Source organism: Halichoerus grypus, chromosome 11 (genome assembly GCF_964656455.1).
Source record: "Halichoerus grypus chromosome 11, mHalGry1.hap1.1, whole genome shotgun sequence".
Lineage (NCBI taxonomy): Eukaryota > Metazoa > Chordata > Mammalia > Carnivora > Phocidae > Halichoerus > Halichoerus grypus.
In genome coordinates this window covers 38567264-38589286 of record NC_135722.1, presented here as the reverse complement: position 1 = coordinate 38589286, position 22023 = coordinate 38567264, and the positions used below count along the sequence as shown (strand labels likewise).

The 22023-nt window shown below is 39.0% G+C and overlaps 1 protein-coding gene and 1 pseudogene across 2 annotated transcripts in view; one reads left to right on the top strand and one right to left on the bottom strand.

Annotated features, from left to right (window-relative positions):
• Positions 1 to 1124: 1124 nt before the first annotated feature.
• LOC144379431 (L-lactate dehydrogenase A-like 6A) lies at positions 1125 to 19941 on the top strand (annotated as a pseudogene).
• A 779-nt stretch (positions 19942 to 20720) lies between these two features.
• TSG101 (tumor susceptibility 101) overlaps positions 20721 to 22023 on the bottom strand; it is a 37360-nt gene continuing 36057 nt past the window's right edge. For both annotated transcript variants that reach the window (XM_036077537.2, XM_078058319.1), the window contains one exon: positions 20721 to 21059. In XM_036077537.2, coding sequence (XP_035933430.1) covers positions 20970 to 21059 — 90 coding nt within the window. In that variant the 3' untranslated portion in view covers positions 20721 to 20969. The remainder of the gene's footprint in view (positions 21060 to 22023) is intronic.

The following is a 22023-nucleotide window of genomic DNA, read 5'->3' as shown; positions in this document are numbered from 1 at the left end:
CTGCCCCTCTTATTCTTTAATATTTAATTTCATGCTGGGGGTGGGTGGAGCTGAATGATCGGCAGAGAAAGTCTAAAAAGGCCCTTGAGGGAGAGATAATGAAAAAAAGTTTGAGAAACACTGCTCTATTTCTTCTAAAAGAATTTGTCAGAGGTGTATTATGTATTATGATTCACAAATGAGTTAGAAAACAATTAGGTAGAACGTGGTGGGACAAGAGAACCAGAAACCTTGGTGTATCCCAAAGGATAAGAGGGGAATTTTGGATTCTGCATTTAACTACTTCATAAATAATGAGTTAAGCTTTCCCATCCACTAGTGGAAATGGTTATCAGCCCTGCACTGATCAAATTCTTAGGATTTCATATCTTATTTAAAAATCCCCTTTGCATAGAAGGTTTTAAAATTTTTACTCTCTCTGCTTTGGCTCACATTTGTGGGTGGTTAAAAGTAGCATGCAGATCTTTCTCCAGCTGCTCTGGGGAAAAGTACCCAAGGGAGAGTCAAAAAGCCCTTTTTGGATACATCCAGACAAGGTTTGGTTAGAAATAAATTTACTCGGGCTCTCCAGTGGATGAGTTCTGGGCAAGCAGTACTCGGTTTGATAGCTGAGACTCTCTAGTTCATTGTTGTTGTTTTTTAAGATTTCATTTACTTATTTGAGAGACAATGAGAGAGAGAGAGAGCATGAGGGGGTGGGAGGGTCGGAGGGAGAAGCAGACTCCCCACTGAGCAGGGAGCCCGATGCAGGACTCCATCCTGGGACTCCAGGATCATGACCTGAGCCGAAGGCAGTCCGCTCAACCAACTGAGCCACCCAGGTGCCCTTCTCTAGTTCATTGTTATCTTTTGCACCTCGAGCTCTTGGAGCCCAGGAGCCCAAGGAGCCTCCCTGAAGCCCGCCAACTACAGAAACCTCAGCCCTCCGCTGGTGCAGGTGACGAGCAGCCGGCGCAGGGGCAGGTGCAGTACATCAGAGCCCGCCTCCTGGCCGATCCTCTGCTCCAGGTGTGCGAAGACCCCACGAGGGCCGCACGAGGTGGGCGGGGCCTTGCGCAGCCTCAGTAGCCAACGGTTTTCCCCCTTGCAGCCTCCGACAGTTCTGCCCTTTTCCTCCCTTCTTTTCGTCTGCCTCCTGAGAGGGTGGCCATGTACTCGGCTGCTGGAGTCCTGCAGACCAGCTGGAGCGTGGGCGCCGCGGGAGCGAATTTCTTTTGCCTGAGGATGGCTCTGTGTCCCTTGCAGACCGCACGCATCCCGGTCAGGGGTGGCTGGCCCTTCACCCGTGTAAGTGTGGCCGGAAGTACCGCGCGCCTGGCGGTCTTGGGCCGGAGCTCAGTGCTGGAGCTGAGAGCTGGGCTAGGGGGTGGGGAGGGGAGGAACAGGTGTCCTGACTGTCGTATCGTTTTTGGTGGAGCAGCCCCTTTGCCTTCACTCCTTCTTAATTCCTCTTAACTTACACCACCCTTCTCCCCACTCTCCCACCCCCTTGGTTTGCCTCCTGGGTGTTGGGGTGCTGGCCAGAAACCACCCAGCTTCTTTGCCAGCCACTTTTGTCGTTCTCTGTTGGGTCTACAGCACCTCTCTTCCCACAGGGACCCAGGAGTTCTCTATGAGGCCTCTCTCACTGTAGACCAGTTCCGAATCTGGAAGTGGCTTTGCAGTTTTTCCTCAACTCTGTTAGGTTTCCAAGATGGCGACTGTCAAGGGTGAACTTACTAAGAATTTCACTTCAGAGGAGGCCGCTCATCACAGTAAAATCTCCATTATAGGAACTGGAGCCGTTGGTGTGGCCTGTGCAGCCAGCGTATTATTGAAAGTAAGTTATGTGCCCTCTGCCATAGGGTTAACGAAGTTTCCCTCCTTTGGATGTAAGGCTACTGCATATGGTTGTGCAGGTTGTATCCAGTTAAAGGGGTGAATGGGGGGCCCTATCCAGTCCCTGCTGGTTTAGTCCAGAGGTAAAGGTGCGCTTTTCTAATTGTTTCACCCAGAGCAGGGTGCTTTTTCTAGTTTTTATGATGGTATCCTATGGGTTAGAATGTTGACACCTTTCACTTCCGCTCATGTGATGTGACCGTATGAAGTACCCCTTCGCTTGACTGGGAAACAGCTCACACACACACACTGAAGAAATAGATGGCAGAAAAGAAGTGTACAACCTGTCCGTTGTGGTGGGTGTCCTACTAGTACAATATAATAATCTTTTTCCTTTAAAAATCTCTCTCCTATTTCCTAGTCTCTATCTTTATTTCCCTTCTTCCTTATCCAAGTGGGGTTAGTTTTAGTGTTTAGTTCTTAGTATTGATGTGGCAGATTAAGTTAGCTTCCAGTTAAATGGCTAGACACAGGACTAAAAAGATTCTGACCCCTTTCTAAGAACATTACCCTGGTTTGAATCCATAATGTTTTTGTAAAAATAAACTCTTGGAGCTATGCTTTGCTTTTATTAATGGAATATCTATAAAATTTCCTTAAGCTACCTTTCTATAGCCTTTAATCCTGACATGATTATTGGATTTAAAGGATTGGCCCCGGGTTTCATCTAGATGACCTAAGTGTCCTTAAGGCACTAAGAACGTCAGCCTCTGTCAACTGCGGCTCCTAGCAATCATATGAATTCCCAGTGACTCATTTTGTCCTATCAACTATAATGCCTTTATCAGCAGTGTCGTCATTGCTAATGAAGAATACACGTACATGAAAACCAATACATTTGTTGTCAACATCAATAATAATGAAAACAATATACTTTATATATGTTATTTAATAAAATCCCAAAAAGTAATTATTAGGTCTGTTTTATGAAGGAGGAAAAAAGGCAGGTTGCATGAATAGATAAGTATAGAGATAATATGTACAGAAAACCTTGAAGTAAAAGATTTATTTACTATCTTGCTTTGATAGGGATGGATTGGGCCCTATCCATAAAAAGAAAGTAATAGCCACAAGCTCCTAGAGCTTGAATTCTCTGATGCTGACAAGTATAGCATTTGTATGTCTTAGAAAATGTGGTGCACAATACCCCTTACAAAGTCCCAGGTTAAGGCTCACTTTAATCTCTTCCTCTCCTGGCCCTAGCCTTGGCAACTTCTTTCATTCAAGGAGGTGGTGATACTTTTTTTTTTTTTTTAAGATTTATTTATTTATTTGAGAGCGAGAGAGTGTGTGAGAGTGTGAGCGGGGTGGGTGGGGTGCGGCGCAGAAGCAGAGGGAGAGAAAGAATCCCAACGCGGAGGTCGGAGCCCAACCCAGGGCTCCATCCCAGGACCCTGAGATCATAACCAGAGCCCAAATCAAGAGTGGGGTGCTCAACCAACTGAGCCACCCAGGTGCCCCATGGAGGTGGTGATATCTTTTTTTTTTTTTTTTTTAAAGATTTTATTTATTTGTCAGAGAGAGAGAGCACAAGCAGAGGGAGAAGCAGGCTCCCCGCGGAGCAGGGAGCCTGATGCGGGACTCGATCCCAGGACCCTGGGATCATGACCTGAGCCGAAGGCAGACGCCCAGCGACTGAGCCACCCAGGTGTCCCGAGGTGGTGATATCTTAAATAGCTCCTTGCTGATAAGGAATAATTGTCTGTAGGAATTGTTTATTACTTTATTGGCAGAAATTTATGGTACAAACCTAGTAAAGAAATGGCAATGTTTTTGAAAATTACTGAATTATACCAACAATACATAAACTTTCACTACTATAATGTGATATCTATGAGGGCAGGAATCTTTATTCCATTTATTGCTGTATCCCAAGTCTAGAACCATGCCTAGTGTAATAGATAATAGTTGAATGAAAGAATAAAAGCCAAATGCATGTTAAGAGGGAGAAAGTACAGGATAGCAAATGCGGAGAGTGGATATTCTACCCACCTTCATTTTTATAAATATGGAAAGTGTCCAGAGAGATTGAGTTAAAATACTTTTTTATGGACTTATTTTTTTAGACCTTATTTTTTTAATAACAGTTTTAGATTTACAGAAAAATTGAAAAGTACAGAGTTCTATCTTTACCTCACATCCAGTTATTTACATCATATGGTGTATCTGTCATAATTAATGAGCCAACATCTGTACGTTATCATTAACTAAAATCCATACATTACCCAGATTTCCTTTTTTACCTAATGCCCTTTTTTTCTGTTCCAGGATCCCATCAAGCGTACCACATTACACTTAGTCATCATGTCTCCTTAGGCTCCTCTAGACTGACTGTTTCTTAGACTTTGTTTTTGATGACTGGCAGTTTTGAGGATTATTAGTCAGGTATTTTGTAGAATGCCCCTCTATTGGAATTTGGTATTTTTCTCATGGTTAGATGGGTTATGGATTTTTGGGAGGAAGACACAGATTTAAAGTGACATTTTCATCACATCATAACCAGAGTACATACTGTAAACATGATTTATCATGGTTGATGTTGACCTCAGTCACCTGGCTGAGATAGTATTAGGTTTCTCTACTTAAAGTTACTCTTTTTTTCCCCCTTTCCATACTATGCTCTTTGGAAGGAAGTCTCTATGTACAGCCCACACTTAAAGAGGTAGGGAGTTACGCTTCCTCTGAGAGTGGAATGTCTACATAAATTATTTGGAATTCTGCATGGGAGATTTGTTTCTTCCACCCTATTAATTCATTTGTAAATATTAGTATGGATTCATGGATTTTATATTTTGGGTTATAATCCAGTATGTCTTCATTGATTTTGTTTCTCAAATTGTTCCATCTTTGGCCACTGGAAGCTTATTCAGTTGACTACTGTGTGCCTTTGACATACCCCATCGACATAAGGCTTTTGTTTTGTTTTGAGCACTTCCTTACTTTTTGGCACTATGTTTCAGCTTCTTCATCTTGTATATTTTCTGCTCCAGGGCCAAATCAACCTTTTTTCCAAGGATCCCTAGTTCCTGTTACTGGAGAATGGTACTATATAAACCAAGATCTGGGTGCTGAGCGTGCTCATTGTTACTGGGGTAACAGTACATTTTAAAAATTAGCTTTTCAAAGATAATTTTATCGATACTATATAAATCCTGCTATATACTACTACAATCACTGAATAATTCAGAGTATTCAGAAAGCATTGGCATCTCATTAAGCAACAGCATTTCCCTCGTGATAGAGTTTAGACTTCTGAGCTAATCAATTATGATGTAGTTTAAAATTTAAAGTGCTTGACTTTGGATTTCTATTAATTAGAATAAAGTAAAATATCCAACAATATAAGTTGGACATATGCTTAAATTGTAGATGCTTGATTATTTATTTCTAAGTACTAGAACAGTCATTTTTTTCAGTGAAAATTTTAGTTACTTAGAATTCATAAAAATTTGTAGTTATTTAAAACATTTTTTTCAAAAAATAATACATTCACAAGATTACAAAATAAAAGTAATAAAAACAGATATACCTGGCGAAGTATATATTTCATCTAGTTTCCATCCAGGCTTTCCTCCAACGTCTGCTATAGGCACCCATTTAAATTAGTTTCTTGTGTATCTTCAAGTGTTTCTTTTGCAGATACAAATACATTATTTTCCCTCCTTTCTTACGTAGCATGCTAGAAATAATAGTACTGATTAATTTTCGCAGGTAATATTGCCCGATTATAGAGCTATAAAATTTTAGAGTTGGAAGGGGCCTTATATTTTAATCCATTTATTTAAAAAACTTATTGAGCTCCTATGTGCTAGGTTGGTGCGAAGCATCACAGTGGAGATGAATAAACACTTCCTGTTCTCAAGGAGCTCATAGTCTGATGAGAAATTCCTTCTACAGAATCCCTGCTTTGTCATTGTGCAGCCTCAGCGTAAAGAGGTGTTCACTACCTTCAGAGACTCTTCTGTTTATTAAACAATTTCTCTTGTTTTCCTAAGTGTGAACTGAAACTTTCCTTGTATCTCTTCTGGTTTGGACTTTTGTATCATGAAATGTTGAACATACTATGTCTCCTTTTGAGTCTAATAACTCATAAGGTACACATAGATTGATGGTATAAGAATTTTCTTTCATTCTGCACTTAATTAAGAGGCTCACTCCCTCCCCCTGCTTTTGACTAATTTCTTTTAGTGTTTGAGTGATGAACTTGCCTTTGTGGATGTTGATGAAGGCAAATTGACTGGTGAGACAATGGATCTTCAACATGGCAGCCCTTTCATGAAAATGCCAAACTTTGTTTCTAGCAAAGATTAATGTCATAGTTAAGTACTATAATTATTCTAATGCTACATGAATAAATAAGAAAATCATATCTTTATCTCCCTTTATGAAGACTTCCTCAGTTCTTCTTCTTTTTTTTTTAAGATTGATTTATTTGAGAGAGAGAGAGCACACGCCTGCGTCCAAGCGTGAGCAGGGGGAGGGATTGAGGGAGAGAGGGAGAGAGAATTTCAAGCCGTCTCCTTGCTGAGCGAGGAGCCTGACATGGGGCTTGACCTCACAACCCTGACATCAGGACCTGAGCCAAAATCAAGAGTCGGACGCTTAACCAACTGAGGCACCCAGGTGCCTCTTCCTCAGTTCTTACAAAGTTGGTTGCTCCCTGTACACACATAACATCTTGTTCAGATTTCATTAGGTTTTACTTCCATTTGTTTTCAGGGTTTCCTACAGCACCAGACTGATTTCCTGTGAGCAGCAGTAATACTAGTTATCATAACAATTATCGTTAATCGATTGTCTGTTTTGTGCCAGACACTGTGCCAGAGCTAAGCACTTTATGTGTATTATTTAATCCTTAGCACAACTCTATGAGGTTTTACAGATGATGCATCTGTGAACTGAAGTTAAGTGGAGTAAGGATTTGAACTCAGTTCTATTTGACTCAAAAGCCTAAGTTCTTTTTTTTTTTTTTTTTTTTAAGGATTTTATTTATCTGAGAGAGAGTGAGTGAGCACGAGTGGGGAGAGGGGCAAAGGGAGAGGGGGAAGCAGACTCCCACCCGAGCAGGGAGCCCGATGTGGGGCTCGATGTGGGGCCCGATCCCAGGACTCTGGGATCATGACCTGAGGCAGACGATTAACAGACTGAGGCAGATGATTAACTGACTGAGCCACCCAGGCACCCCAGTTAGGAGGTTTTTAAAAAATGTCCAAGGAAAACTTCAATAAGTTTAGTAAAACTTAGTGACATTTCCTGAATCTAAAAGAGTGCTTTGGGCGTAGTAGATCTAAAAAACCCCCACTCTTTAGTAAACACAGTGTGGTGATTGAGCCTAACAGGAAAGGTGTACTTAAATGTCAGATGTTTTCTTCCATAATATATTTTCTATTCAAATTTTTCCCCAGATTACCTTGTTACTGCAAACTCCAACATAGTGATTATCAAGCAGGTGCACGCCAGATAAAAGGAGAAACACCTTGATTTAGTCCAGCAAAATGTGTCCATGTTTAAATTAATTATTCCCAGTATTATCCAATATAGTCCATGCTGCAAACTGATTTTTTGTTTCCAATCCATGTCAGCTTTGTTTTGATTGTTCACTGAAGAATTTTTATGGGGGTGGGTTTAGTAACTTGGTAGAAAAAAATATATTTTTAAAGATATTTATTTTTTTGGAGAGAGGGAGAGAGCGTGAGTAAGGGGAGGGGGAGAGGGAGAGGGAGAGGGAGAATCCTGGAGCAGACTTCCCACTGAGCATGAAGCCTGACTCATAGCTGGATCCCAGGACCCTGAGATCATGACCTGAGCAGAAATAAAGAGTCAGCTGCTTAACTGACTGAGCCACCCAGGGGCCTGGAGAAAAATATTTAAATTCTAAACTGATGTAATAACCAGAATGTGTTCTGATTTTGTTAAAGTAACATATTCTGCACAGTTGTAATCAATGTGTATTACTATAATGAAGATTTCCTTAAACACTAGCACATATGAAAGCATAATTTGTTTAATCATATGACTTTTGAAGTTTACATTCTAAAGGTTTTCATATCTGAGCTGTTTTCCAGATTATTGAGGGTGCAGAAGTGAAAGTAGCACTCTAGTTTACTGCCTGACTTTCCAGAATTGTACAACTCCTCACTGGTGCATGAATAAAGTGGACAAATTCAAGATATATTTTGGAGATCAAATGTGCAGGACTGCTGATTGTATGTAGTGAGGGACAGGAAGGAATAAAAAATTACTTCTAGATTTTTTTTTCCTTGAGCAACTAATTGGATGGTGGCTCCATTTACCCGGGTTGGATGCTCTCAAGGGGTGGGAGTCAGTGAGGGAAGTAGGAGAGGTTGTTGGGTTTAGGGGAGAAAAATCAAGACTTCCAATTGAGACATGTTAAATTCCAGATATCTGAAGACATTCAGGAAGAAATATCAAACAGGTAGCTGAGTCTGGAGCTCAGAACTCTGGGCTGGGATATTCAGTCAAATTACTGTATTTTAAAGTCGTTTGGAATAGGTTTTGTCTGCAGGTAGGACAAAACTGAGTACATGATTACGTTTATTCATTTCAATTTTGATACCGAGGAACTGCTATTTATTAAAGATTTTATTTATTTGAGAGAGTGAGAGCATGAGAGAGGATTTACAAGCAGGGGGAGGTGCAGAGGAAGAGGGAGAAGCAGATTCCCCGCCGAGCAGGGAGCCCGATGCGGGGCTCAATCCTAGGACCCCGGGATCATGACCTCAGCCAAAGGCAGACGCTTAACTGACTGAACCACCAAGGCGCCCCAAGGAACTGCTATTTAAATTTTGATATTTTTTTGTTTGATAATTTTATTAAATATTTACATGGCTACAAGAAGTCTAGCTTCTATCTCTGTCCTCTTTTCCCTTTAGCCTCCATTTTTAAATAAGTAGTCGTTGAAAATTTTTATTGTTTATTTTTTTATTTTTTTTTTTTTTTTTTAAGATTTTATTTATTTATTCATGAGAGACAGAGAGAGAGAGAGAGAGAGAGAGAGAGGCAGAGGGAGAAGCAGGCTCCCAAGGAGCAGGGAGCCTGATGCGGGACTCGATCCCAGGACCCTGAGATCATGACCTGAGCCGAAGGCAGATGCTTAACCATCTGAGCCACCCAGGCGCCCGAAAATTTTTATTGTTTATAAAACGCTTTTTGTTTCTATGTACACTTTTCTCTATCCTTTTTATTTTATTTACATACTCTCCACACCCAATGTGGAGCTCGAACACACAACCTCAAGATAAAGAGTTGCACGCTCCTCCAACTGAGCCAGCTAGGAGCCCCTCGTCCTCTTCTTTAGTTTAATAACATATCATGAAGATCACTCCATACTATTTAGACATGTGTCAATTACTGTGGCTTTGTGGTAAGTTTTGAAATTAGGAGGTGTTAACTCCTCCAACTTTGTTCAAGATTGTTTTGGCTTTTCTGAATCCTTTGCATTTCCACATGAATTTTAGAACCAGCTTGTCAATGTCTGCAAAAAAGCCTGCAGAGATTTTGATAAAGAGTACAATGAATCTGTAGACTGGTTTTGGTAGTATTTCCATCTTGACAATACTAAGTCTTCCGACTGATGTCTGTGGGATGTCTTCCCATTTATTTATTTAGGACTTCTCTAATTACTTTCAGCAATGTTTTATAGTTTTCAGTCTACAAATCTTCCACTTTTTTAGATTTTTAGATTAGTCGATTTAAGATAGTAGTTTCTTAGAATTTTCTGTATACAAGATCATGTCTGTGAATATAGTTTTATTTTTCCCTTCTACTCTGAATGGCTTTTCTTTCTTTTTTGCATAATTGCCTTGGCTAAAACCTTTAATACAGTATTGCATAAAAGTGGTGAGAGTGGGCATCCTTACCTTAGTTCCCAATTTAAGGATAATGTTAACTGTATGTTTTTCATAGATGCTCTTTATTATATTGGGGACATTCTGTTCTATTCCTAGTTTGTTGAGGGTTTTTACCATGAATGGGTGTTGGATTTTGTCAAATGCTTTTTTTTTTTTTTTTTTTTTAAAGATTTAATTTACTTACTTGAGAGAGAGAAAGAGCCGGGGGTGTGGAGGGGCAGAAGGAGAGGGAGAAGCAGATTCCCCGCTGAGCAGGGAGCCTGACCCAGGGCTCGATCCCAGGACCCTGGCTGCCAAAGGCAGATGCTTAACCTATTGAGCTACCCAGATGCCCCTGTCAAATGCTTTTTGTCTCTTGAGACACTCTTTTTTTGTTTTTACTTTATTAATGGGTTACACCAATTGGTTTTTGGATGTTAAGCCAATTCTGGGATAAATCTCCCTAGTCCTTATGTATAATCTATTTTAATGCTGTTGGATTTAGTTTGCTAACATTTTGTTGAGGATGTTCATATTTACATTCTTGAGGGAAAATGTTTTTCCAGAGGGGTCTTTGTCTACCTTTGGGTAATAATGTCCTCACAGAATGAGTAGTGAAGTGTTCCTTCTTCCATTCTGGAAGAGTTTGTGAAGGACTGGTATTGTTTGAATGTTTAGTAGAATTCCCTAGTGAAGCCTTTGCTTTTGGGAAGATTTCCCAATTACTGATTTAATCTCTTTTTCTTGTATGTCTATTCAGATTTTCTATTTGAGTAGTTTTAGTAGTTTCTGTCTTTCCAGGAATTTACCTATTTATGTAAATTATCTAATTTGTTGGCTCATAGTTCATATTATTCCCATATTATCTTATTTCTCTGAAGTCGATAGTGATGATCCCCTCTTTCATTCCTGATTTTAGTAATTTGATTCCTTCTCTTCTTTTTCTTGGACAATCTAGCTTGGCCAGACTAGGTTTTTCAATTTTGTTGATCTTCTCAAAGAACCCATTTGTGATGTCATTAATTTTCTCTATTGACTTTCTATTTTGCTTCATTTTTATTTGCATCCTAATCTTCATTATCTTTTCTTCTCTTCCCTTTGGGTTTAGTGTGCTCTTCTTTTTCTTATTTTTTAAGATAGAAGGTTAGGTTATTGATTTGAAATCTTTTTTGTTTTGTAGTGGGCATTTATGGGTATTGATTTTCCTTTAAGCTCAGAGAAGCTGCATCTCATAAATTTTGGTATATAGTGTTTTTGTTTCTTTTGTCTCAAGTATTTTTAAATTTCTCTTAAGATATTTTTTTCTCTTTTGAGGAGCAAGAGCCAAGTTTTTTATTTCTTTTCTTGCATCCAAAGTACTCCTTGATGACATCGTTGGCCTGAGATTCTATGCTATCGTCCTTAACCACCACACAACAGCAACCAGTCACTTTATAGGGTTTTCCCTCTGTCAGTTTTACAGATGCCTACTCATTCCCCTAGTTTCTCATTGTTGTCAAACCTTAATTAGGTTAATTTGGTGCTCAGCACAAAGGAGCTTCACCAACTTGACGTACATAGGCTCATCACATTTGGATGAAACACACAAAGATGGGCTTGGTGCTTCTCTAAGGCTTTGGCATCTTCATTAATTCCACATTAATTCCACATTGCATTGTGGATGAGGGCGTCTTCAGCCCCTCTGGTGAAGCCGTGGGGTGTCCACCACACCTCTGGCAGCAGTGCCTGCCTGGGCCCTGGCACCCGAGCCTCCGCCGCTGTATGACTTGGCAGTGGGAGGAAGAGTCTCTTCAGATTTTGTTTCGAACCACTTGTTACTTAAGGGGAACGTGTTGTTTTTCAAATACTTGTGAATTTTTCTGATTTCCTTATGTTGTTGATTTCAAATGTCTGTTCTGGTATAAGAATATACTTTGTATTTCAACTCTCTTAAATTTGTTGAAATTTCTTTTGTGGCCTAGCATGGACAAGATTGCATGTACCCTTGAGAATGTATATTCTGCTGTTGGGGTTCTGTGTAACTTAGTTCTAACTGGTTGTTCAGGTCTTCTGTGTCCTTGCTGATTACCTGAGTAGTTCTATCCATAATCAAGAGCGGGGTGTTGAAGTTTTCAGTTTTTGTTATTGAATCGTTTACTTTTCCCTTTAGTTTTGTCAGTTTGCTTTATGTATTTTAGGGGCCTATGTTTATAACTGTTATAACTTACTGATGAATTACTTTTTATTATTTTAAAATATCCCTCTTTGTTTCTAGTAACTTCAAAAAAATGTGTCTGACATTAATAGAACTACTCAGACTCACATTTGTATGGTGTATAATTTTCCATCCTTTTACTTTCAACCTATTTATAGTTTTATTTTTATTCCAGTGTAGTTAACAGTGTTAGATTTGTTTCATATGCTATTTATATCTTCAAATTTACAATGTGACTCTTCTACAGAGCAATATAATTAGATCTTGTTTTATTCAGTTCGAAAAACTGTCTTTTGAATGGATTATTTATTCACATTGAATATTTTTATTGATATGTTTGGATTTATTTTGGCCATTTTTCTCTTTGTTTTCTATCTGTCTTATATCTTCTTTTGTTCCTCAGTTCCTCCTTTACTGACTTTTTTGCATTAAGGGGATATTTTCTGAAGCACCATTTTAATTCCTTTATTTGTTTTTAACTATGGTTTTCGAGGGTTTTTGTTTTTTAGTGGTTGCTCTTGGGGTTACAATATACAGCTCAACATACCATGATCTACTTCACATTTTTGCACATTTAATTCCAACGAAATATAGAAACTTTGCTCCATTATGGTATCAGCCCCTCACTGACTTTTGTGCTATTATTTTATATATTACGTTTATATAACAAAATCAACAATACAGTGTTACAGTTATTGCTTTATATATATAATCTTGTGTCTTTTGTAGAAGCTAAGAGAAGAAAATATATATTTATTAAGTTTTTTATATTACCCTTAATTTTTCATTTCGGGTATTCTTTATTTCTTCATCTAGATTTGAGTTATTGTCTGGTGTCACTTCCTTGCTCTACTCTAGCTTCTTTCTCTTCTCCCTCCTCGGCGTTGTTATTGTCAAATACCTTTTCTCTCTATATCTTGTAGGCCCAATAATTAAATTTTATGGATAATTGTTTTATGCAGTTTTAAATAAGGGTGTGTGTGTACACACACATTTTTATATATAAATTGTATTTATTTATAATTATGTTTTATATATGATATTATAAAATTATGTACCTATAAATTATAGTTTTGTTTTTGTTTTTACAGTTGCTACATATCACTATTACCGGTACTCTTTATTTCTTCATTTCAATTCGAATTGCTGCCTGGTATCACTTCCTTTCAGCCTGAATAACTTCCTTTAGTATTTCTTGTAGGGCAGAAGTGCTAGCAGTGAATTCTCTTTATTCGGGAATGTCTCTATTTTGCCTTCATTTTTGGAAATATAGATTTGCTAGGTCGAGAATTCTTGGTGGAGTTTCTCTTACAGCACTGTGAATGTCATTCAGCTGTCTTCCAGCCTCCACTGCTCCAGATGAGAAGTCAGCCGTTAACTTATTTTGGGTCCCTTGTATGCAGCAAGTCTGGTTTCTCTTGCTATCTCCAGTATTTCTCTTTGGCTTTTGACAGTTTGACTATAATGTGTCTAAGTGAGAATCTCAGTTTATCTTACTTGGAGTTCCGGAAGTATCTGTGCAGATAAATGTTTTATCAATCTGGGAAGTTTCAGCCGTTATTTCTTCAAATAACTGCTGTGCTTCTTACTCTCCTCTTTCTTATATTACTGTAATGCATATGTTGGTGTGTTTAATGGTGTCTCACATGTCTCTGTTCTTTTTTCTTTCTGTTCTTTAATTTCAGTAGTTCATGGATTATCAAACATTTTCTCTTAGATAAGTGTACCATCTCCAAATAAAGACTTGTTTATTCTTAAGACTTTTATCTTTTTCCTGCCCTATTGCATTAGCTAAGAGGATCTCCAGTACAGTGTTAAATGGAAACACTGGTAGTGGGTATCCTTGTCTTGTTCCTGACTTTTCTTTCTTTTTTTTTTTTAAGATTTTATTTATTTACTTGACAGCGAGCACAAGCAGGGAGAGTGGCAGGCAGAGGGAGAGGGAGAAGCAGGCTCCTCGCAGAGCAAGGGAAGCCCGATGTGGGACTCGATCCCTGGACCCCGGGATCATGACCTGGCCGAAGGCAGTCGCTTAAGCAACTAGGCCACCCAGGCGCCCTTGTTCCTGACTTTTAATGAAAATGCTAATTTTTCTTCATTATGTATAATGTTTGTTTTGGATTTTCATAGATATCTTTTTGAGGTTAAGGAAGTTTCCTGCTTTTCCTAGGTTGTTGAGTTTTATTTTTTATTTTTATTTTTTTAAAGATTTTATTTATTCATTTATTTGAGAGAGTGAGAGAGAGAGAGAGAGCACACATGAGAAGGGGGAAGGTCAGAGGGAGAAGCAGACTCCCTGCCGAGCAGGGAGCCCGATGCGGGACTTGATCCCGGGACTCCAGGGTCATGACCTGAGCCGAAGGCAGTCGCTTAACCAACTGAGCCACCCAGGCACCCTGAGTTTTGTTTTTTTTAAACTCTAAATGGGCTTGGAATTTCATAATTTTTTTCTACAATTCAAATAATCATATGTCTTTTCCTTTGAATCTCATGTGGTATATTAATAGATTTTCTGATACTGAACTGTCTTTGCATTTTTGGGGTAAACTCTACTTGGTCATAAAGTATTTTCAAAGACCCCACTTAATTATATTTGTTAATATTTTATTTAGTACTTGTTGGCATCTATGTAAATAAGTGATATGGGTTTATTATTTTTCTTTTGGTCTTTGCTTAATTTTTTTTTTTTTTTTTTTTTTTTTAAAGATTTTATTTATTTATTTGACAGAGAGGTAGCGAGAGCAGGAACACAAGCAGGGGGAGTGGGAGAGGGAGAAGCAGGCCTCCCGCCGAGCAGGGAGCCCGATGTGGGACTCGATCCCAGGACCCTGGGATCATGACCTGAGCCGAAGGCAGACGCTTAACGACTGAGCCACCCAGGCGCCCAGTCTTTGCTTAATTTTAATATCAGGGTTTTACTATTCCTACCAAAATCTTTGTTATCAAATAAAAAACGGGTTGCATGAGAGAAGAACGAACTGTTCCTTGAAGTTTTGATAAAACTCATCTGTAAAACAATTTGAAATGGTGCGGGGATAGATTTTGAATAGTTCATTAATGTATATTTGTTTATTCAGATTTTCCATTTCTTAAGTCATTTTAGGAAGTTTTCTAGACTTGATCATTTCATCTAAGTTTTTAAATGTACTGGCATGTATTTCATATTTTATGAGAAGTTGTATCCCCCTTTCCCCCTGCCGCAATCATGCCTCCCAGCCTCAAGGTCATATCTTATGACTTTTTGAACTTCTCTGTGGTTAATTCTGTTTCCTAATATTATTTGTTTGTGACATTGCCCTTTCCCCTCCTAGTTTTGCTAAATATTTTTCTAATTTTAAGTTCTCCTCTCCCTGGCAACTAGCTTTCTATTTTATCGATACTGTTTTTTTTTTCATCCTAGTATAGTCTGTTCTTTACTTCCTTTTAAACTTTATGATTAATAACTCCTGTCATTGATTTTATTTTTGTTTTAAAGAGGCATTTGAGAATATAAATTTACCAGTAGGTACTTTTTTGGGAGGTATCTGTGGTATTTTTATTGTTACTTTTAGGGTTAATATCAGCTCTTTGAAATCTAGTAAGGCTTAGTTTGCAATCTAGTTAATTATAAATGTTCCTTATGTATTTAAGGGAAAAAACAACTTTATTGGGCATGATGATTTTTCTATATTTTATATAAATATTGTTAATTGTTTGCTTTTACTAAGTTATTACTAATTTCTACTGATTTTTAATTACTGACTTGGGTATATTAAAAATTTCCACTGATTATGAATCAGATTCACCTTGGAATTCCCAATTTTTCTTCATATATTCTGAGGCCATTTTATTGGTTGCTTCTGAGTTCATGATTATTATATGTTGTTGGATTGTTTCATATACTATGTAGTATCTCTATCCCTATTGCTTTTTTGTTGAAAATTCCATTTTTGCTATTACCACATCTACACTGACCTTCTTTTGGCTTATAGTTACCACTTTTTAAATTCAGTAAGAGAAAAATTCTGATAAAGCTAATATTTTAAAATAGTTCACACATCCTGGGCGCCTGGGTGGCTCAGTTGGTTAGGCGACTGCTTTCGGCTCAGGTCATGATCCTGGAGTCGCAGGATTGAGTCCCACATCGGGCTCCCTGCTCAGCAGGGAGTCTGCTTCTCCCTCTGACCCTCTTCCCTCTCACGCTGTCTCTCATTCTCTCTCTCGCAAATAAATAAAATCTTAAAAAAAAAAAAAATTTTAAAATAGTTCACACATCCAAACCATCAGGCTATACCAAAAATTTTTCCTTTGCCTACTGGGACTAAGGCCTGATTATGTTTTGCTCAACAATGATATTCTAAGATCTGTGCTTGTTTCCGTTCCCACCTTATCTGAGCTTTTTGCTTTAAATGGGTTATTCTCTGAGAAAACTATCATTTAAAAGACTTGATAAGGGAGCATTTGTTTACTTTAATTTTTTTTTTAAGAGGGGGAGAGAGGAGAGGGGCAGAGGGAGCCAGAGAGAGAGAATCTCAAGCGGGCAACACGCCCAGTGTAGAGCCTGACCTGGGGCTCGATCCCATGAACCTGAGATCATGACCTGAGCTGGAATCAAGAGTCAGATGCTGGGGCGCCTGGGTGGCTCAGTCAGTTAAGCGTCTGCCTCTGGCTCAGGTTGTGAACTCAGGGTCCTGGGATCGAGCCCCACGTCGGGCTCCTTGCTCAGCGGGGAGCCTGCTTCTCCCTCTCCCTCTGCCTGCCGTTCCCCCTGCTTGTGCTGTCAAATAAATCTTTAAAAAAAAAAAAAGGAGTCAGATGCTTAACCGACTGAGCCACCTAGGCACCCGTTTCTCAAAATTTTTTATGGAGTGAACCTACTACTGTGTTTTGCACAAAGACTATGCAAGATAGCAACAAAAAGGTTTTTCATTATTAATTTTTTTTTAAGATTTTATTTATTTATTCATGAGAGACAGAGAGCAAGAGAGAGAGAGAGAGGCAGAGGGAGAAGCAGGCTCCCAAGGAGCAAGGAGCCCGATGCGGGACTCGATCCCAGGACCCTGGGATCATGACCTAGGCCGAAGGCAGACGCTTAACCATCTCAGCCACCCAGGCGCCCTCATAATTTATTTCTGTTGGGTAGATATTGTTGGAATTGTGGTATAGTTGGAGTTGATAAAGAACCATGTTTTTTTTTCTCCCATAAAACATCAGATTTACCAGTTTTAGATAAACCTAAAAAATGTATCATGTTAGATAAAAACATTTTCTGACAACTTATTTTCTGACAAGAACTTTTTCTTCTCAGTGGATATCTTAACCTACATAGCCTGGAAGTTGAGTGCATTTCCCAAAAACCGTGTTATTGGTAGTGGCTGTAATCTGGACACTGCCCGTTTCCGTTTCTTGGGCAGAGGCTTGGTATCCATTCTGAAAGCTGTCATGGGTTGGTCCTGGGAGAGCATGGAGACTCGAGCGGTAAGCCTAAAAGCACCACTGAACTGTTCATTCTCTGAAATATATTTAGACGTTATTGACCATACAGAGATTTCATCATAAAGTAAAATAGCTCCTGAGTGGGGGGAAAAAGGACTTATTCCCCTCTAGACCCTTTTAATAGTGGATTTAAGCACATTTTAATAATCTACCAGAAAAACTCAGATTTGAAAAAAGTGAGAATGTTACTATAATCAAAAGACTTTCTTAATGCAGCACTAAGTAACATGATATAGTTTATATTTAATTTGGGACACTCTAGAAAGTTCAGTACTGTAATCCAAGTAACAAAATTAAAAAATATATTTATTTTAGAGCGAGAGTGAGAGCTTGAGCACAGGGGGAAAGGGCAGAGGGAGGGGGAGAAAGCGGACCTTGTGCTGAGTGCAGAGCCCGACGCAGGGCTCAGTCTCACGACCCTGGGATCACTACCTGAGCCGAAATCAAGAGTTGGACACTTAACCGATTGTGCCACCCAGGCGCCCCACGAATTCTTTATATTAACTGGAGAACATTATAGGGAAGAGGACAGGTGCTGTGGTGATGGTAGTCCTTTTTTCCTTAGTTTTTCCTAAGAACCCTTGAAATCCATTCATATAAAGGTTAAAACTTATCTGTAGTTGAAAGTTTAAAACTGTCACTTTCTTGTGTGGAGAATCTCTGCCAAGGTGATAGAATTATGGGCCCTATGCCTGGGGAGATCTTAGTTTAGCATATTTGGGGCAGGACTTAGACATCTGAATTTTTTGTTTTGTTGAACATTCCTATTTGAAAGACAGCGCAATTATAACAGTTTTGCTAAAGCTTAAAAAAATGCTGTTATATAATACCGTGTAATAAAAAGATTTTTTGGTGTCTTTTTCTTAGTTCCTGTGTGGAGTGGAGTGAACATTGCTGGGGTCTCTCTGAAGGACCTGAACTTAGATATAGGAACTGATAAAGATCCTGAGCAGTGGGGAAACGTCCACAGAGAAGTAGTTGCCAGGTAGTATGTTCGTTTTGCATTTTCAGTCCCTGGAAGTTAGATGTGAGCCTGAGTTCTGCCAGGGGGATGAGATTAGCTCAGCTCCATTAAGTATACATTGTTTTATTTCCCACACTTTTCATTAGCTCACCAGTCAGGGACTGAGTCGGTCTCACTCCTTGCTGAGCCTAACCCTAAACACAGCAGGCACTCACTGCTGACTGACAATATAGTCTTTGTTAATGGTAAAATTGATTTCATATTAATTTCTGTATCTCTGTACTTACCCTCATGACTGTTTACCTTAAATAACCAACTGATGTAAGAAATTTCTAGGGGACATTATTGATGGAAACATTTCAGTTTTGTGGCATTGTCCAGATAAGCTGCCACAAAATAGATGTTCAGTGACAATTATTTCTTCAAAGTTAACTTAGGTTCATGATTTCTTCGAACTCCACAGTGGCTATGAGACGACTCCTTTCTTGGGGCTGTTTCCCTGTCTGTAGCTGATTTAATGGAAAGTATTTTGAAGAATCTTAGGAGACCACCATAAGTAAGGTAAGATGTTCATGTTTGAAAAATCATTTAACATTAACATAAAATAGGGGTAAAAGAGCATTTGTGAAGAACAATTAATTTTTGAGGTTGATCTTGTTCAAGCATCTCTCTTCCAAAAGTCTAGTCTTTGCTGCTGCTGAAGAGACAGAGAAGGGTGTGGTGTTGGTGGTAGAGGGACTTATCTTTATAGACCTTTGTCCTGGTATTTATTACATTCAATTGCATAAAAGTAAGTTTTTTTGCATGTTTAACTCTACAAATATCTGGTAACATTGGGAACCACTGTGGGTAGGTCTTGCTCCATTTTGAGTTGTTATTCTAAGAGTTTCAATTATGTCCAATGGAGGGACCTAACAAAGAAGCACTAGTTAACAAAAGTATTAGCAGTTAGTCTCCTGGAGAAGGGGAAGTTGAGGCCTGGGTAAGACTCCCCTGCTAGTCTGAATGTGACAGGCTAAAGCAAAATGGAATCAAATCGTTGGGAATAAAGTAATAGGAATTTTGAAGTGATTCCCCGATAGGAAGTGATCTGGGGTAGGGAGATAGGAAAAGGAGAGTGGTTCCCAGCAAACATGGCCAGACCCTGGGGCCCATGTGGAAAGATGGCTGGTGAATTTGAACAATATGTCTAACCATCTGTTTTATATTGTTCTCTGTCCTGTTGGTCTATTTTTCTGCCATAATTCATTACCACAAAGCTGTGAAATACTCATTCACTCAGCAACTGTTGTTTTTCATGTTGCAGACCTTTGTAGGAAGGAAAGGAAGGGAAGGAAAGGAAGGAAGAACGGAAGAATTAATTATTAAGCCTTTACTTTCAGGGCCTCTATGGACTAAAAGAAGTATTCCTTAGTGTTCCTTGTGTCCTCGGAGAGAATGGCATTACAGATCTCATGAAGGTAAAGCTGATCCCTGAAGAGGAGGCTCGTTTGAAAAAGAGTGCAGAAACTCTGGGAAATTCAGAAGGGGCTCAAGCTTTAAAGTTGCTTAAAGCTTCCATTCTGAAGTTAAGGAAGGAGAGAGAGTAGTTATAGGATTAGATATGTCAAAATCTTGACTAAACTTGAATTCCTAAAAGTGGAAAAAGGGGGCAACAGTGACTTCTCTATTTAGCCCTCCAGCTGTTTGAGCATCCAGATGTTGGATGATACTTTGTTTTTACAATTCCTACATGATTGCAGTTCTTGCCCGTGTTTATGTGTTTATATATATATATTTGCCATTTGGTTCAAAAGAATGAATGATGTGGGTGTATACTGTGTTTACAGAGATTCTGATTCTTTTTTCTGGCTGGTATGTTCATTGATACACTATAAAAAAGTTGCAACTTTCTCTACAATGTAAAAATGGATGTATACACAAAAACAAATGGTAGTTCCAATCCTAATACTAAATTAAACCTTGATTTGACCTTGCTAGCTTTTATTCTAATTTTTTTAAGATTTTATTTTTTTAAGTAATCTCTACACCCAACATGGGACTTGAACTCGCAACCCCAAGATCGAGTCGCACGCTCCACCAACTTCTGATAATTTTTATAAAAGATCTAAACTCTATAAACCCTTCAGTGATGACTGAGACCAAGGTGGGCATTCTTTTCTTTCACAGAAAAAGTCACTCAAATCCCTCAGTTTCAAATATTTCAAGTTAGAATTCTATGTGGTATATCCCATATTAAAGTTTATATGTTACAGAATAAATAATGCTAATTTTTAACTTGATGGATATTATGCTTTGTGAAATAAACTGAGCTTATTAATATTTAATTTTTCCTAAAAATGTTCAATAAAGAGAAAAATTATGCAACAAATTTTATTTAGCATAGTCAGTCCCAACATTCAGCACAAAAAGTTTACAGAGGATAGAAAGTGCATTAATAAAAGCCAGTCTTTACCAAAAGAAAACAGAAAATATATTATTGATTCAAAATATTTTACACTCGAATGATAAACTGCAATAACTTATTCTGGGCACTACTGATAAGAGAAAGAAAGAGAAGAAAAGAATGCTTTAAGAAGAGCTCAATCTCCAGCTGATATCAGAGAAGTCAGTAGAGGTCACTGAGACCGGCAGTCTTTCTTGCTTTTTGCATTAGTGCCCTCAGCTGGAACTGTTTACGGGACAGAAGACGTACATGCTGGGAGGGGGGAAAAAGTTTCAACAGTTTAGAACGGATTTGACCCAGGCATGAAGTATCAGACAGTTTGTAAACTAGATGGGATCTAAGAACCCTAAACTCATTGTCAACCTTCCTTTGGACCCAATACTTTAGGACATACGGCTTTGTAAACTCACTAGATTGATGCTGGCAGGTTATAGAAGGAAAGTTACCTCTGAGACTGTAAAGGATTACGTTACAGGGAAAGCATGCCATTACAGGACCTGGCTCAGGAGTTTGAACTACACCTTGAGATAAACCAAGACACCAGGGAAACTTGAACTGTGATCCTATCAAAAGTTACATAAAACTTTGATAACTACGACTATGCCCAGTTGTCAGAAAGCAGGGAATGAGCAGCATAAGCCAGCTTTTGTCCCAGGCCTAGCAACAGCTTATCTCTCTGGCCTCTCTGGGTGCACCTTTCCCTAAGCTCTGGCACCCAAGCAGGGGACAGTATATAGAAAGGGAGTCTGGGGTCTCTGACTTATACCCAGACATTCATGTGCTTGCACCAGGCCCAAGACTGGTTTGGCCACTTAATCACAGTGAGACAGACAAGATGAGTAAGCGACCCGACCAGCCTCGCACGTTTACTGAAGCACCAGCCGCAGCGGATCAAATATCCAAAGGGCGGCCACTATTATTTCTAAAACCATGCTCTTCGTGACCCAACAGAGCAGAGTAGCCAGAACTGGCTCCCTGGGTCTTCACGTTCTGTACGACGGCAGTAAGCCTGAACAACCTTCATTCAGAAGGGCTCTGGTACGAGCAGGACAGCTCAGTACTTTGCAGGGCTGTTTGATCTAGGAAAACGGGTCTAAAATTATGCAATTCTAAGAAAATTAATAGGAAAAAAACAAAACAGAATCTCAAATGGGTGGGGCAGTCAGCGATCTTAATTTAGATGGTTTATGACCTGAAAGAACCAACGGAAATCTGA